The sequence below is a fragment of the Limanda limanda genome, chromosome 14 (assembly GCF_963576545.1).
Source record: "Limanda limanda chromosome 14, fLimLim1.1, whole genome shotgun sequence".
In the NCBI taxonomy this organism is placed as follows: domain Eukaryota; kingdom Metazoa; phylum Chordata; class Actinopteri; order Pleuronectiformes; family Pleuronectidae; genus Limanda; species Limanda limanda.
In genome coordinates, this window is record NC_083649.1 from 13,150,238 (window position 1) to 13,169,096 (window position 18,859).

The following is an 18,859-nucleotide window of genomic DNA, read 5'->3' on the forward strand; positions in this document are numbered from 1 at the left end:
CACCTTTTTTATATCCTGAGATTTTGGGCATTTTTTTTTTAGTTTTGCTTCCGTCGCATGTTAGAAACATCATCAACGCGCCAACTCACTCAGACATCCTCTGGACAATTTACTAGGGGATGCCAGAACACAGGATTCAGATATTGGTGTTCTCATGTACAGCCGGATAATTTCAGAAAAATGACAGAGGTTCAGTGCATGTCTGAAAGCGGTTTTACAGTTTAACAATCCTTTAGGCACAAGGATACACCACAGTTCATATTTGCAGAGAGCATGACTGTACAACTATGCTGTAAGGCAGAAAGAAGCACTGTCACAGAATCCAGTGGATGGAGATGTTCAACATGAACACACAATGGAGTCAAAACACATGAACAGCACCATATTGATCTTTGCTCACAATCAGCTCCAATTTAGAAGAACTTTATACCAGACCTTCCTTCGCAGGATGAAACTCTTTACGGACATCGCATTCTACAATTTATTTTATGAATTTAGTTTGAGAAATAGTAAGATTTGACTCAAACTTCCCGACACCAACAACTCTGCCCTTTGCTCAAAAGTTTTACAGTCATGTCTGCAGGAATTTTGTCAGCAGAAATCCAAAAACTTTTTTGTGTTCAAGGCTGCCCAGCATTAAGTATCGAGGAGATAAAATCGACCAATAGGGCAATAAGTGGGGCATCTTTATCAGTCAAAATACAAAAGAATGAGCACAAAACACACTGTGAAATGTAACTGGATATAAAGTCTCTTTTTTCCCCTCAGCTGCAGCTCAAACAGTGTTGACTGCGTCTGAATAAGAGGAGGACATTGAAACAACTGTGAAATTGGATCATTAGAGCCTCATCCATTTCAGGAAAGAAAATCCCCAAAAGGCACGTCAAATTTTATTTTGATTATGCCTTAAGGTCAACTAACATTTGTGTACACGTTCCATCATCTTGCTAGAGGCCAATATTTTTGGTTCAATGCAAAAGAGCCATTAGGAGAGAATGTATCCCTCGACAGCCATAAAATTAAAAGAGCAGATAATTTGGTGCTATTGCAGTTACCCGACGTTAGAATACTTAATAACATGAAACTAAAAAATATCAAAAGGCAACACTTCAATACCTCATAAAAAGTTCCATGAAAGAACTCCAATGAGTTCTGCTCCGAAAGCAAAATGATTAGAGTGGAAATGACCGACATCTTGATCATTGTAACCCCCACATTATATTTCAGGGGGATAAAAAGACCATGTGAACTAATTCAACACTAAAATGTTTGCTTTGTGACGTCGGCAGCTTAACTTCTTAACCTGCCTACATTTTAAATACAAGCTTCTTAAACCCTGCTGCACCCTCCAGTCGCTAACCCGGCCTCTCACACTCATAATGTTGCTTCAACGCTGCTCATCTTAATCAGAGCTGCTGGCATCACATCATCCTGCCATTCAGCCAAAAAATACTAATGACAGATGGGAATGAAAGGAAGTATCAAAGCTTGATGTTCACCAAAATTCAAGACTTTCTTGGTCCAGGATCTTATTCAAGGCTACATCTTTAGATTGTGGATCAAGTCTCCAGCATAAACGTCTTTCTGGGTGTTTAAGAGCAGCAACACTCAAGCTAAACAAGGAATGTCTTCTAGTGGCTGATGGAATCCAAATACCACTTCTCGTGCAACTGTTTCACCACCTAGATTAAGATAAGCTGCATTTGTAAGACACATTGTTTCAGTCACACCTAAAACCTGGTGAAGTGAACTTAAATCTATTGACCATTACGCAGCCCATCGTGGTGCAGTTGACCCAAACAATCCCAAAGATCAATAACGGCACAAAGTATCTCACCACTATTAAATTTAATTTCAAGCTACATACAAAATGAGAATGACCTTCATATAACTTGTTTTTGAACTGTTGAGAACTGATAACTCATGTAACAATGTAGTAGACTACTGGGAACTGATACGTCTAAGTATTGTTCAACTTTTCAATCCAAAATGCATGGTCACAGTCCAATTAATCAATTGTAATGGAATCGCTGCAATTAGTGATGTCACCCTTTGGTTTGCGTGTGAATGCACAGCAGTATTTGGGCCATGAAAACACACATTTCGTACAACGACAAAAAATCCTGAGCTCAGCACAAGTTTCTCATGTAGAAACTTCGAACGATGCAGCAGCTTTGTGCTAAATCAAATCATGGATTCAACCTGATTTCCTTGAGTATTTATCCCCCGTTATCTGCTTAGTTTGAGCACAAGGTGTTAATAGTCTACTGAAGGTTTCAAAATTCATGCTGCTACCTACAGTTCATGACAGAACATATTTTACAGGCAAGAACATATCCCGGGTAACAAAGCTGTGGTGCAGCCGTCAGATCTTTGCCGCAAAGTAATTCAATACTACAGCTCTCTCTCTCTCTTTTCCCAGATCATTTCAATGCAGAGATATGTGAAAGTTTTGTTCCCTACAGTTAGAAACTGTGTCTATGTCTTAACATGTTCGGGCAAGACCCTTAATGGATGTCCTCTGAGTGATCGCGTCTCTCAAGATGTATCCTCAGTGCATCTTGGATGCATTGACACCTGAACACAGATGACCATTTGTGATTGTAGCATCTCTTAATACCAGGGCTTAACAGGGATTCACTGGCAAGAAACAGTTTGTCTTACTGCTCTACTCATGTGAACTTAACAGTGACACTTTCTTTTAGGGATTTGATTCACTACTTTGGTCCTGACGTAAAGATAAATACATTTTTTTAGGATTGAGATAAACATGAAACTCAGTTCCCAAAATGTCAAGGTTAATGTGTGGAATTGATCCAAACTGGACGTGACCGGTCTGCACCACACCGCGGTGGTATCCTAATTGTGATTTTCTGTGACAGTTATGATGTTTGGTGGGTTAATCATTAGAATTGTTGACAGATCTTTTGAACCAGGCATGTGGGAGTCTAACATGGATCACCAGCGGTCATGAGCCAATAATTGGGCTTGACAAGTGTGTGACTCCTTAAACTGTATGTTACTGATAATTTCATTTTGTGGTGCATCGAGCTGCAGCCAGTGGACAATCAACGGTTGTTCAATGACAATGTTTTTCGAGCTCATGATCAGCTGAGCCATGCGCTATGATCCCTCCAATCGGGGCATGTAGGGCATCGCTCACGGTTGCTTACAGGGCTGCTCAGTGTTCGCTGCATATCAGATGATAGTTTAAGGTCAGACGAGCGCCTCCCAGGGCCGGGACGTCTGCCAAACTATAGGCTACTGTGCCCCAGCCAGTCACAGGCAGCAGCACATTCAATCAAGCCACATTGTTTAACATGTTTTTCCTGAAGCAGCACAATTAAGTCACAAGCAATGACTTAATTTCAATTTTCTGTTGGAGTATAGCAGTTTTATTACTTTGGCACAGATTTTTTAAATGCCATGTTTTTTGAGAAACTATAAAAGTCGTAGTATAACTTGCTACTATGCTTATAAATGCTGTTGTGTAATTAAAAAGGATGTGCAGGAACTTGGCATCCACAGAAATCTACCTCAATATTATTTTTTTTTCAGACAGAGTACTTCCTGCCAACCCAACCACAAAATACATGGGTGGGTGACTGGTCTAATCTAAATGTTCAAACTGTGGCTGTCGCAGGTTGCGTAACCGATCTCCAACTTAAGACATTTAACAAATTTTCACAAACCTTAAGGTGCAATAACACCCGAGAATACTCTAAATCAACTTGTTGTCGTCAAAGTTTAACTAAAGATCTGTCATTTGTGGGATTTACAGCTTCAGTTATTTTTGCTCAAAACAGAGCTCTGACTGTGACAGCAGGTTGAGAACTGTGTAACTTAACAGGTACAAGTGAAGGCAGCTGAGTGTTATCTGGGCGTTATGTTCTCAATTCTGCAAGAGCGACGATAAGAGTGTTGTATTCTTCAAAACTCAAGGACAGGTCATGTGTCAGTGTGTGTTACATGGACACATGACAGAACACAGAGGAGAAGGAATGAGTAAAGAAAGAGAAGGGGGCAAGAAAAGTAGTGATCATTTGCATTAACAGGGAAACTTTGTTTCATCAAACCAGTTTCCCCTATTTTCCCCACAGTCAAAGGACACCGAAATCTAAGGTTCTCTCTCACCTCCATGTCTTGCAAGATTAGTTTGTTCAACCAGGTGACACGTTTCCATCACTGCCAATCAGATCAAGAGCAATACAAAATCCATCTGTATTGCAGAGTCATTTGACCTAGGAATAAGTGCTGATGGATCCATTCCCATTGCATTGAAGCCAGATATTGGTGGGTTATTTATTTAGTGGCAAACATGAGGGGGAAAAAGAGGCCATCGAAGCATATGTTTCAGATAACGCACTCAGGATAGCACACCCACAAAGTTAGCTTGAAAGAAACATTAGTTTCGATGAAAATCCCCTTTAAGTTACCTGAAACTCAGGCCTAACCAGGTTAGAGGTAAGGATAAGGACCACCAGCATATCAAGGATAACCCTCCACCAACTTCTCTGGTCTGAACTTTGTTCACTTCCCTTTGCAATATTTCTGAGACCTAATGAGAAATATCACTTCTACTTCTGTATCGCGGTCTATTTTTGGCTGTGACTGGTCAGGGACTGCTTGCCTTGCTGACCCGTCTTGTGGAGACTCCTCTCACTTACGTCCATCGTAACCCTCTCATCTCTGTGACTTCCACCAGTATCAACTCTCTCCCAGTCTCTCTCTCCTAATCTTGTGTTTCCCCCCCCATCATCTTTCTTCACAGCATTCTGTTTCAGTAGTCATAGCCAGAGGCAACCCTTAACATTAACTGCCACCAACCCCTGCCAGTTCCCATTAATATGACCTCTTCCTCTTTCTCATAATACACTTCAATTTAAGTGACTTCACTTCATACTGCTGTGGAGGGTCCATATCAGATGACCTACACATCTATCCTTTTTTTTTTACATTTATATCAAAACTAAACAAAATCTAAAAAGGGAAACTGATGGATATTTTCTCGACTTGCATACACCTAATTTAGTTAAATGCTCTGTCAGATATTTCCTCTCTTTCCATTAAATACCATCTCGGATATCTCCAACCCCCAACACACACAGTCCCATCTCATCTTCCCACAACTCACAAACAAGCTCACAGCTCAGGTGAAGTCCACATTCAATTTCCCATGGGTGTTACAGCACACAGCTGGGCAGATACCTGCTCCAAACCCAGAAGGCTTTATCACTGTTGAAACCTTTAAATAAACCTTGTGCCACGTCGGCTCTGCAGGCTTAGATAAACACAGTGGTGGTGTTGGGAAACCGGCCCAGTCCTCCACCAGATGCTGGGACTTTTTTTTTGGCTTTGTCAAGCGGGTTTTCTTCATACTCCCACATGTATTGTAAGTCAGATCATACTCGAAAGATTGATTTATTTAGGTACGTTTTGGATTCTGGGATTTCCCTGTGACTGTAGTGGAAAAAGCAGCAGTCTGACAACTTCCTCACATGATGATTAACAAAATCCACAGAAGTCAGGGTCCAATTAAAACAACCCCTTATTAGATAAACATGCATTTAAATTTCAAAACATATTTTAAATTCTCTTTCGATAAACGGAATGATAAACATTGCCAGGACTTCTTTAAATGCTCAACATGGGACACACAAAGTTCCTTAAAAGGCACTGAAGAGAGCTGAGAGGGGGAAATATGTCTAAATGAGGAGGCACGATAATCATGTTGACATCTACGTATAAATGGTTTGACATAATCACAATCAAATCTCAAATAACTTCTGATGTGAAGGGTTGCTCTGCAGTTTGATTCACAAGCTGCTTGCTTCCTGTCAGTCTCACATCCCCAGCAGAGCAGAGTGACGACAGAGGAGGGAAGCCTTTAAGATCCAAATATGGAGGAAACGACAGTCAGGGTGCACGCCACAGACCGTCTGCCTCCCTGCTCCACACATACACGCGTCGAATATTCTCCCCGGCGTCACATGCTCAGCCTGGTGACATCACTTCTTGCGGAGTCAAAAGATCACACAGCAGTAGGCTGGGAGGTTTTCTCCCCACGTCTGCTGAGCAACAGTTACAACACACACATGGCAAGAATGCTTTACAGAGTTCATGCAACATGTGACCAAACGAAATATCAAATCTCTCTTAACATCATGGACATTCCCGCTGAACGCTAACTGTTCATCCCCAACTCCTCCAAAGTAAATCATAATGAAGACTGCGTGATGTCAATGACTCATGATTTTAACTTTAAATTTAAATAAGTACTTTCAAAAATAATTTCCCTAGGATATTAAGTTGTGCCACATTTCATGTCTGTTCTAATGTTGTTCAGTAGGTTGGACATATTTGCCGCTGGCTGAGGTATTGCTGGCATAGTGCTGAATTCACAGGTGAGGTAAACAACACTGTTGACCTTGATGACATGTCTCACAAACCACTTGACTACAGCTCTTCAAATCAAACATGAAAACTACACTGCATTTCCTGTAGCTGCTACATAAAAAAAGCAGACCCACAGATATTAATTTAAAGATATACACACACATATATACACCAGCACAGGCATTTACATGATAAACTGAACAGTTTAGATAAAGTCGAAGCTTGGTCTGACAGGGGTCATAGGTGGGTCAGGGTCAACATGGCTACCAAGCAGAACTTAGGACTGGGCCATATGATAAAAAATTATATCACATCAAAACAAAAACATCTGCTGATATGATATATAAAATAATCAATATAATTGTCACTTCATTATTTATTTAAAAAGTTAATAAAAAAAGAGCTCAAGAGAAGAGGTCAAACCCAGATTAATTTCTCACTGTGGCAAATATGAACAACAAGTCGAACAACTAACTTGTCGTGAGGAAGGGTTTCTGAAGCAACTGGACAAACTGACGAAGCATAAAGTACTGGCTGCTGTATCCGTGGCTGTGAGGCTCCAGCAGAGCCAAAAGTTTTGGCACAGCCAAGTGTGAGAGAAGCAAACTAATTCATAACCATAGAAAAATGGCTGAGGTTAACAAAAACATCTTCTTATGGGAACAGCCGGTTTGAAATTGCAATGACTTGTGTCCTACCTTGAAACTTAAACCAACTCAACTAAATCTCCATCCCTTATAAAAAAGGACAAGAAAACTAAACAGTCCGAGTTAGTTGCAGAAACAGGACATTATGCAAATTAAATGTGACATATTTAATGTGCATTGAGCGTTTGGCTATAGTCACACTTATTAAATCACCAGTGAAGGGGACACCTCCTTGATGCAGACAATCCACACCCTGAGCGAACAGCCGTGCTGCAGAGTCTGAGAGATGTGCCTCTATCGCCAAGTCCAGACACAACACTGACACAGATAAAGCAAGTCGGACTTGACAGCTTAAGTAGAGGGCTAATTAGAAACAGCTGACAGTATGTGTGTGTGTGTGATAATCTGCTCTGAGGTTCTGACCTGAGAGTGAAAAGCTTCAGGTTTAGTTTTTTCTGACCAACAGTCAAAAACCTTCAAATAATGAATTTACAAAGATATAAAAAAAGAAGCTGAAAACAAAACTATTTACATATTGGCTTGATTAATAATCGATCAGTTTAACGTTCTGTTGAAAGACGTATAAACCAATCGTTTCATCTAAAGTGATATCCAAACATTAACTCAACGTCTGTACAAGTTTAAACAACCAAAATATGAATCAAAAACTGAATTATTGACAAATGATAAATTTACAAAAGAACAAATATTTGAAGTTTTACAGCTCAGGAGTACGGACAATTTAAAAAAAGACAACCATGGCCATTAGATATTAACTTTAAATACCCATGGAACATAAAAGCTGCTTTCAGACATGCACTGAACTCCGCAGCTTGTGAACGCAAATGCCAGAATGAGACTCTGCGCAAATACTGGTGATTTTCTCTGCCTAGGCTCCTAGTATAAAGTCTGTAGTAATCCAGGTGAAGTTGGATTCAACGCAATCTAGTAGGGGGTTTATGACGCTTCTAACAAGTGACAGATGCAAAAATGAAAATAAAGTAAACAAATATATCCTGGGGAGAAATGCGGTGTCATACAAATCGCAGACCCTGACGATGATGTCTTGAGAGTTAATGGTAGTGTGGCGTTGAGAAATTCACATGATTTCCGCAGCGGAGTTAATATGTCACTTCCTGTCTCTGTCTGCTGCACCCGACTGCTCCACCTCTCAACTGAATAATGCATAGGATTTGTTGCTGTTGTGAACACGCCTGTGCCACTCCCTGATGCGGTGTGCATGTGTAAAACACAAACTGTGGGTAAACTACGTAGCCGATTCTTCGAATTATACCCGCAGGTCATGTTTGAAAACGGCTAAAGACATACCATACCTCTTCACACATCAGCACTCCCCTCCAGCTTCCCGACCTTTGTCGAGGCCTGACACCTCATAAAATCCTACAAACACCCTTGAGGGGATCTGGTGACAGAGGGTGTGGTTTTGATCCTGCACAGCAAAGAGGAAGAGATTCACAGGACAGGGACAAATGTAGGAGACAAGGAAGGTGTCCATGCTAATTTTGAAACAGCCAAACACTACTTCTGTGAAGCGCCAATAGAGAAAAGACTGCAGCAAGAGTCCCAAGCTGCTCGAAACACACACACACACACACACACACACACACACACCTTAGAGTACTTAGAAATCACAACTTTGTTTAGAGCTGCCGCGCCGTAAGACACATTGTAAGGAAATGCTAATGCATGGACCCAAACCTGCAATTATTCATCTGGTAAACCTGTTGGTCAATCCTTAGTCCTTGAATAGTCTGCATTGTTCACAATTGAAAGTGAAGATGAACATACACAACCAAGAACTGAGACATCCTGACAACTGTCAAGCTGAGGCTGGGGTTCCTTGGAGACCAAACGCAGTATTTAACAGCCTTCGGACCATAGTGTCAATAAAGCCAGACTCAGTTCTACTCTCATAGTAGAGCATAAATACATTTTAAAAATGTAATCTTTCTCACAGAAACTGTGTGCGAAGGCCAGAGGCCGATAACTGTATCTAACATGCTGGCGCACCAATAGAGCTCACACATGCACAAACACACTCACACACACTTGATGACAAGGGTGGAGAGAACCAACTGTTCAGGTGTGATTACACTTCACTTGTGATGATACTGACAAAGCACGTACATTTTTATCCCCAAACTCATCATATTTTTTTAATATTAAAAAAAAGATCCCAGCATATTCTAGGAAAAAAGGCCAATGTGTGTTAAGGCAAGACTGCTGACGGGAAACCAAAGGGGTCAAGTTGATCTGTGTGTCCTAATTTCACCATATTTCAGCCTAAAACTATTTGGCCGTTTCTACTGTGAACACCACAGCATCTTAGATCTCTAACTAAGCTTGACCTGTTGGTCCATGTTTCTTCTTCTCACCAGCACTTGCAGAAACACACCAGCACTGGCACTTTACAGTTTACGGTTGGAACCTTTCTTTACATTCAGTTTGCCAGAACTGGTGCCACAGGCAGACAGGAAACTAACCTGCTGAGCCAAAATGGCAGCATTTTGAAGCAGTCAAGCCTTGTTAAAGTTCATTTTGTTTACAGGACAGTCTGGTGACTTATGTCATGTTTTACCCAGCGAGTTCTCATTAGCACCCGAAATTCTGTTAAATGTTAAAGAAGTTGGGACAAAACTTTAAGTAGAGAAGGTCTGCTTATGTAAACACAGTGCTGCTCTTGTTTAATGGTGACCCCTCAGAGGAAGGCCTGTCGCACAACTGCTCTCATTTATCACTAACCCACCATTAACTTCCTCAGGGGCCAAAATCCATTTACGAATCAGGACTTCAAGCTGTTCTCAGAAACACTGAGCCCACCATTCAAATTCAGCATCATACATATTTAAAAACCCACTAAGATGTTTAACTGAGCCCCAATGAAGACACATGACCGAGGAAAGTCGTAAGAACTTAAGGCTGTGACTACATCATTTGTATTTGCCTTGTAATTGTTTGACTGCTCCACTTTGATTTTGGTGTCAGTTCTGCAACAATTTTAATATTCAGGGTAGACATACACAACACCATACTGTTGATCCGGGGAACAAAAAATGAGTCTCAATGAAGCCTAACAGTTGTCTCCCATATTCACGACAATTTAAGTTTCAGAAAGTAAATTACCATTCATTTGTTTATTGACACTTAAAGATTGAAAAGGTTTTCAGCCTGGAACCAGCTACTTGATGATTTGTGACAAGACAAAAAAAAGCACCAAAACAAATTACAGATACAAAAGGCAAAAGACGAATTAAGATAATTATTTTAAGAGTGAGGAAACTGTGCATCCCATAAACCTTCTGAATGATGGTTGCAATATCATGACTGGAAAACTGAGCCAGTAGTGATGCTGTCAATGCCAAACATGTCCACGAAAGTGTGGACAAAAGTAACAAAGTGAGAAGTCCCACGTTCTCTTATCAAAACACTAAACCATCAATGACCTCTGTAACCAGTGGGTAGAGTTGACCCCCTCTCTCACCCCATTTTCCCAGTCAAAGTTCAATCAGACTGCCCTTTGCATGAAGTAACAAAGGCAGAGTCAACTCAAGACCAAGAGCTAAAGCATCCTTTCCCACAAAATCCGGTGGAAACGCACATTAAAGTTGCCCTGTGGGCTCTCCCATCACTCTGGACTAATGTTTTTAGAAAGCAGACCATGCATGCACAGGAGGATGCAGGCAACCATGCACATTCCAAATGGTCATAACAATAACATAACTATTCTCCAACCACAGCAGCAAAGAGGCATACTGCTACCAAGCAAGCATGGATGGAAACGCTGCATAAGATATCAGACAAACGAGGAAGCATATCTATATAGCACGTTCGTTAAGCCTCGAGCATTCGTGGATAAGTGGCTGGGCGAGAAACTCTGAATGTAAACAGAACTTCTGTTTGTTCATATGAAAACTCCGCAGGGCACCTTTTAATATGTGACCGGGACGTTTTACAGACGTGCCAGAGGAATACTGCCGTAGGATGCCGGTGTGTCAGAGCTTGTTTTTATTTACAGCATGAAAAACAAAACACAACACCAACTCTGGACACAAGGGCTGGAACAATATACAAAATTATTGCTAACTATTGACATGCTAGTTACTGTGTCCTGTTGATTAACTGCCAAACCACTAACAATAAACCAAGACAGTTATTACTACACACCAATATCATTTTTGGTTTTACAAAACAAGAGACATAAGTAATAAACTCAGTCTCTAAAAAATAGATAAATTCTTCACTGGCCCAGAAGGAAATGAGTTTCATCAGCATGTTTACAGATTGGTAATCACTTAAAGAACAATAGGGAACAGACAAACTGATTACTTCCTACTCTTTGCAGAAACTGAGGTCCCATATTGCGATACCTTCCGCCTGTGGGGCTAAAACAAGCTGCCTGGACTGTGGAAATACGTTTTCCTTCTTTCAACTGTTGTTTTTTTAAATCCAGGGCAGGAGTCCGGGATCTTGTTCAAGGACAAGCTGGGTACACAATACTGATTAGAGAGCAGCCTACCTGACAAAAAGAAAGCTTTTTTTCATATTTGCTGGAGAGCTTGAATCTTTCTATCTAAAAATAAATGTCGCAAGACTGAGTTTTACAGAAAATGCTGTGATCTGTTTAGGAAATAACTTTAAAACACTGATAAAACGTGAGTGTCGCTACACCTCAGTCTACACTCCCATTACAGTATCAAGCCGTTTTTCTGAGCTGTATCAATTAGTCAATATTAGCTTAAGTAATCAGTATAGAATTAATCTTCAATTGTGTTGATAATTAAATAATGGTTTAAGGTAATATTCAAGAAAAAAACATGTCTTTAATTTCAGCTTCGGGAGGTTTTTGTTCTTTTTCATTACCAAATAAAGAGTCTGTTCTTTGAGCCAAGCTACTTGGGCTTTAGGGGGATTTTTCAGACTTGAGACATTATGTTGAATGACTCAAGTAACTGAAAAGATAAAAACATTATAAAAAATTATCATAACTTTCAGATGAAATGTTCACATTTCTCCAAAATCATTGGCTGAACCATGTTCACTAGAAAGGCTGTTTGCTCTCAGCCAGTGGTGCCATATAAGGGGGTAATGATCCACTATGAAAAAAAAAAACTTTGAGATTCAAGGTTGTTTCATTTAAACTTCCAATTTTGACAATAGTACATTTTTGGTGTTTGAATTGAACCACTGGAGCTTTGGTTATCTCAACCTCTGGCCCCCAGCCAGGCTTGCTTTGCTGATGTGACAGCTTTTGGACCACATCCACCCAGACTGGTCCGGATTCAGGGTACAGGCTGTTCCCTGAAGTCCACGCAGCACAGTCAACAAACCAGCCTGCAAACAAAAAGGCAGCGCAAACCGCTGACGAGCCGCAGAGCCTGACAATGTCCAGGACATACAAAAAAACCACACACGGCTCAGGAGACGTGAAGCCCCCCCCATGCACTGACAGAGCAGCAGGAGGCGAGGGAACCCACGTGTTTCACCAACAATCAGTCCTAACAATCGATCGATGAGCCCTTGATTTAAAACACCTCCCTCGATATGCATTTTAATTACAAATCATAACCATCTACACATCGTCTGCTCTGGGATCAATGAGATCATCGAGGAGCCATGATGACGCTGCCTGCTAGCTCCCCATGCTAACGTTAGCTAGCATGGGTTGGACAAGGGAGGCAGCAAGGGGCCCGGTTTGTTCTGCCGACGTCCACACACCGTGACAACCGTGTTACTACCGACGAAACAATCCGCCTGGCCCACAAACAACAACAACACCCAGCCTCGATCCGCTCTGTGTGTGGACGCGGATGCGGCGCACACGATGCTAACCATAGATGATGCTAACAAGCTAGCAGCGGCCATGCCTTTCTCCAGGGGAACACGTGGAGTGCACACGTGACGCCCCACAACAAACCAGCTCGTTTTCGTTAAAAGCGATTTAACAATGTTGTGTTTTAATGATCGATGGCGTTGTAGTGTCTGGAATCGATGCTGGGAGGACGTACAGAGGGTGGGGTGCGTTTAAAACAGGGTGGGTGGAGGTGGGATGTAGCAGCGTGGAAGCTAAGCTAACATCCCTCTGTCTGTGTCTGTGTGTATGTGTGCGAAGGGCTGGACGAAACACTAGGCCATAGAAGTGTGTGCATGCGCTATTGTTAGCTGGCTTAGCTGCTACACACACACACAACTAGACAAGATCGTGTGTTTACAGCTTATTGATACATTAAGGTGGTTGTCTCATTAGTGTGTGTTGAAACCTGCCCTGAAAACAAACGTGTTAGCAACAGTAAAGACCAGTTTAAACATTGGGTAACACAGGGAGTGTAGTGTGTGTGTGTGTGTGAGGTCAGGTCTGACTGGCTGGGTGGATGAGGAGTGGGGGGTGGGGGTGCCAGGAGATGGGACACAAGCTAAACATGGGGACTGTATTCAAGCCACATGTCCTGTTGTCTCCCAGTGTTTAAAGGACACTGCAGGAGGGGGGGATGCACGACAGAGAGACGTGTCAAGAAGCAGAGGAATGCAACCAGTGACCACAGTACGAAACCATCCATGTGATGACACGACTGCAGCATCTTCACACAACACATGTCCATATTTGTGCAGGACAATTCCCCTACTTCCTCCTGAGAGTCTCAAGCAGAGCAGAAGTGTCAGTCAATACCAGTTATCTTGTTATTTAACCCTGAGTTTAAAGCATAAAGCAAAAAAAAAAAGCGGTTTATAAAAAGCTATGTGGAGCATTGTACGTGTTTTTTCAGGGTGTGATCCCTTGTGAAACCAGCCACCCTGGAATTCAGTAAAAGGCTTTCTGCTTCCGAATGCATTCAGCTTCTCTGCTGGGATGTAGTGCAGCTACTTAACAACCATTGCACTACAGCACGTCCATACTGGTGCAGGACGTTTTCCTTACTGGCAACAAAGGGTCTCAAACAACCCAGAGGGGTTTAACTTTAAGTTAAAGGGAATCATGTGAGCGATGCGGAGGGTTTTTAAGTGCTTTTTAAAGGGAGTGATCTCCTGTGCAGCCAGACCCCCCCCCCCCCCATGGGTCCCCACCGCCACCCTGAACTTCAGGAATAGCCCTCACCAAAAGGAGGTGGAGGAGAAGTGGGGGGTGCATGCACTCCAAATATAACCAGCGTGCAGGGAGCACAGACAGGGATTGTTTACCCCGCACCTCTTACCTCCCGACATTAAACACAATGTGACCCCCCCCCCCCCCCCCCCGTGACAGCCCCCCGGAGGACCACACCTGGACGCACACACACCGACACAACACTGACAGCCAAGCAAGCAACATGTAGGGGGGGGGGGGGTACGCACCGTGGTGTGCTTGTCCATTCACGTTGACCACGGTCACCGCGTTCATTTTCCTAGTCCACGGGTTCACCTTGGGCGGGGGGGCTTCAGTAAACTCCTTCCTGCTGCCCGTCCCCCCCTCCTCCTCCTCCTCGGGCTGCCTGTCCTCGCTGTCACAGCCCCCCTGGTCCTCCTCGGTCTTCTGCCTGGAGGTCTGCTCCTCCGCGCCGGGGGAGCCTCCCTGGCCGGGGCCGCCGGAGCTGCTCCCCGGGTCGTCGACACCCGCCTGCCGCTTGGCCCCGTCGCCCCGGCCGCCCTCCTCCTCCTCGGGCTCCACTCGGGCCACCTTCCCGTGCTCCTCGGCTTGGGCGAGCGGATTGCCAGGCAGGAGAGCCTCCACCTGAGTGGCCATTTCCCACCGCCGTCTTTCTTCCCCCCTCAGGATTACCAGTCCTCCTCCCCCCCCGGCCCGAAATTCGCCTTCAATTCCGGGGAACGTGGAGTCGCTCGGCGGTGAGTTGGCCGCTCCTCGGTCGCTCCTTCGCCGCAGAGCTTCAGCCTAAGACGCGGGGCAGTCGGCGCTGCGCTGAAACATGTAGAAAAGGAGAGAAACGTGTCCGAGGGCCTCAGGATTACAACCTTATCTCCAGCACCAGCAGCAACATGGATGATCCCCACCACGCGATACCAGGGTGCGCGCACGTACAGCGTAGAGGGGGCGTAGCCACGTAAAGCCGGGAGCGCGCTTTTGGGCCAGATCGAGATGCTGCGTTCAAGTGCTGCCTGATCATAAATCCTCTCAAGCTCAAAGTGGCCCCTTGGATGAACACACTCAAGTGCTCTCAGTTACCTAATATATCCAGATGGAATTTTTAAGTTTGCTGTTTGATAGTGTTGAAAGATAAATTACCAATTTGACAAATCTAGTTTTCTACTGAAGCAGAAGTAAACAAGGACCTTACCTCCACCAAGGCCCAAACGCACCCTGATGAAGCCACATTTATATTCACTAGATCTGTTTTTTCAATTGGATCAGCGCAAAATAGCACACACTCATAAATATCAGTCCATTAAACATGCCTTTGAGTTTTCATCAATATCCTTTGCTTATTATCTGAGAATAATGATTTCATCAAGGGGTAACCTCATGTGTCTCTTTGTGTAATCCTGAAAAACAACAAACAATTCAATTCAATCTTATTTGTATAGTGCCAAATCATAAGTGTAGCTTCAACTTCCATTCTCCCCCCACATATCAAATTACAGCATTCGGGGAACCAGGAGGTCAAAAATATTCCTCAACAGTTACTTCAATATATTTTAATATTTAAGACCAGTTTGTTGCAATAGTTGGGTTTATATTAAGTCAGAGGAAAAGATGAATAAAAGCAACACATTTTCCAGTTTTATTTATCACGAATTAACACAAGGGTCAACCGTAGAAAAACGTAAAAAAGAGCTCAGTATAAAAAGTCCAATACAATACCATACCAGAAAACTACAACTGACAAGTTTAAATTATATAGGGATATGTATTCAAATTGTGGTTCACATTTTCCAGATGCCTGTGAGCAAAACATTTCAGAGATGCAGAGGAATTTGAAGTGGATCAACAAAAAGACATTTAATTTTGATTAAAAATACAGTAAATGTAGGCTAACGTTAGCTAGAAACGTGGGTTACTATATTTCCTGGGTTTCTCCTTTTTTCTGATCATATTGAACGCCTCACGGAACCCTCGATGACGTCGGTCTCGCCCTCTGAACGCATCAAATCACGTTACCTCGTTAAATGTCTGTCACAGAACATAATGTTTCTCTGTAATTAGTCTTCAAATAAACACGATGCAGCTCACGTCCCGTTAACTCATCCATCAGCTGCACATTCAACGTGCTGCTGCTTTCTAACTTGCGTAAAAGACGTTAGTAACATTTACGTAAAGCGCTATTCACCGTCGCCTTTACTCCACCCACGTGTCCACACCGGAGCTACACGTGTGCGCTCACGCTCCGAGCCCAGGTTTCCTTTTAAATGTTAAACATTAATTTCTTAAAGTTTCCCCACAACACACGCAGGAGTTGTAAGAGTGTGTGTCCGTGTCGTGTGCTCGTCATCAGTGTGTGATCCGGTGTGTTGTGTCTCTGCAGTCACAACACACGTGTGGCTCAACCAGCTTTTTTTAGTCTTTGAGGTTGATTATATAATAGACCGGAGTTCAGGTCGGATTTGTCCCATTTGCTACTGTGTGTGTGTGTGTGTGTTTTCAGAGTGAGGAGTTCTGTCTCATAGTTGCATAAGAAAAAAAGGCTTCACATGAAGTAACTGTTCCTCCAGAGACTACTGCTTTCTGTGTTCTTAAAACAAACTTCAGTTTTCTTCACACAGACCCGTGAAGACATGTTACAAGAACTCAGCTCAGCCTGGTTTAGTAACAGTCACCGGTTTATGTAGAATCATTTCATCAGATAAGACGTGGGAGAAATTTTCAAATTCTAAGATTTCAACCCAGAACAAAACCAGTGGAGAGTTGTTACTGGGAATCCAGACTTTAAAGAGCACTGAACCTAAATTAAACTTGTGAATGAGAGAAACATAAATAGGTTTATGATTTATGATCCTATGATTTAGGATTTGGTTTGTGCCAAATTATCATATAAGTTTGGTGATGACAGAAGTTTCCATATTCTTGATTCTTGGAGTCATTAGGAGAGTAAAAACCTGCATTGAATTTGTACTTGTGTAAGTACATGCATATTATATTACATCAGTGGTTATAAATACCCCCGTGTGTGTCTGTGTGTGTGTGTATGTGTGTGTGTGTGTGTTTGTTTGTGTGTGTGTGTGTGTGTGTGCTTGTTTTTGTTACCCCTATAAGACATTTTCCAATGTAAACACTGACCTTATCAGGACCAGTAGACCAAAGCCTGGTCCTAATGGGGCGAAATGTTATTTCTGAGTTCCTAGTTAAGGTTAGTAGTAAGTTGAGAATTGTGATTAGGTTAAGGTTAGGCCGTCCACAATTAATGGAAGTCAATGCAAAGTCTTGATAAGGATAGCTGTGCAAACCTGTAAGTGTGTCAAAACCTTTAACTCCTCTTTAATTCAGATAAAATCATAGAGATCGTGTTTGTACATGCACAGTAACTTCCAAGTTTTTCCTCATTGGACTTGGCAGGTGCTGATTGGACGACTGCTTGATTATTTGAAGAGCGGATTTGGCCTCAGGGCGGCTGGTCACAACTATCTAAAGCGCTATGAGGCCTCGGTTTACTTCAGACAAAGTCGTTCATGAAGGTTTTATGTGCCCACTGGGCTTAAGGCAGAGGTGATATAGCCTGTTCTGAATGGTGGAGCAGCTGGTGACAAGTTAGACATTATGGATCCTACAAATTGAGAAAAGAGCACATATTTTCAGACAATCTCACATACTCCACACTTTCAGAGCCTGAATTCAGATATTCAGCCTGTATTCATAATTCAAATGAGGTTTCTATGAACTGGCAGTGGCCCGGAACAACCTGTTTTCTGTTAGTATGAATGGATCAACATGATCCAGGCTCTGTTCCTGACCCAGGTTAAACCAACACAATACAGTGATGCTATGAAAGAATAACCCCAGTTAATGCACATACTACAAACTTCAGATTCCAATACAGAGTCTCAATAAGCAGAGTATAATGGAACATTAAGACAGGGTAGCAGAGTAAAGTACCGACTCTGGGGGAGTTTTAAAGGGATAGTCCATCCAAAAATGAAAACTATCTCGTTTTCTACACACCACTATGCCGATGGAGGGGTGGGTGAAGTGTTTGAGTCAACAAATGACATTTGGGCTGGAGCAGTATGGAGGCATTTAATGTTTGTTTGTGTGAGAAACAGATTTAGGAACAGTGTTAAGACATTATTTTTCTCAGATTGTTAAGTAAGTTCAATATCAAGTGTAAAACTAAGTTTATTGCCATATCAACACACATTTTAAACTTGTGTCTGAATGAAAAATGTCAGACATATACTGAAAATGTTAAAAGGATCTGCACAGTAGCTTCCACTGCTGCACACGGCTGGCAGGATTCCTCGTGGCTTAATGACTAAAGCCTTGAATATGCCACTAGTAGATGCCGATCATGATACGTGTGTATTTTTTTTATAGCGTGTTGTAAATGGCTGCATTATTGTGAAAGGTGCAGCGTGCAGTTGAGAGTGTTTGCATGATTGAAATGTCAAGGGAGGGGCGGCAGAAAATGCTGGAGGGAGGCTGCAGAAAGTGGAAGGGGAAAAAATGAACATCCATTGATGCAAAGTCTTCTATCAAACCTCTTCATCTCTCCTGGGTGGTGCTGATTCATGAATCCCATAAGAAATAAAGCCTGCCCTCAACCATACCAACACTGTGTCTGTAAAAAAAGATTTTTCCATAAATGAGTACGTATGTCTGACATCCTGTTATTAAAGTCATCCAGAAGCCTTATCGTCAGAGAAACCCATTCACTTAT

At 42.5% G+C, this 18,859-nt stretch overlaps 1 protein-coding gene across 1 annotated transcript in view; it reads right to left on the minus strand.

The window, feature by feature from the left end:
- Positions 1-15,039, minus strand: part of larp1 (La ribonucleoprotein 1, translational regulator) — a 43,712-nt gene extending 28,673 nt beyond the window's left edge. Inside the window, exon 1 of the mRNA XM_061085276.1 lies at positions 14,391-15,039. Within this exon, the coding sequence (XP_060941259.1) occupies positions 14,391-14,778 (388 nt within the window). The 5' untranslated portion in view covers positions 14,779-15,039. The remainder of the gene's footprint in view (positions 1-14,390) is intronic.
- Positions 15,040-18,859: the final 3,820 nt, after the last annotated feature.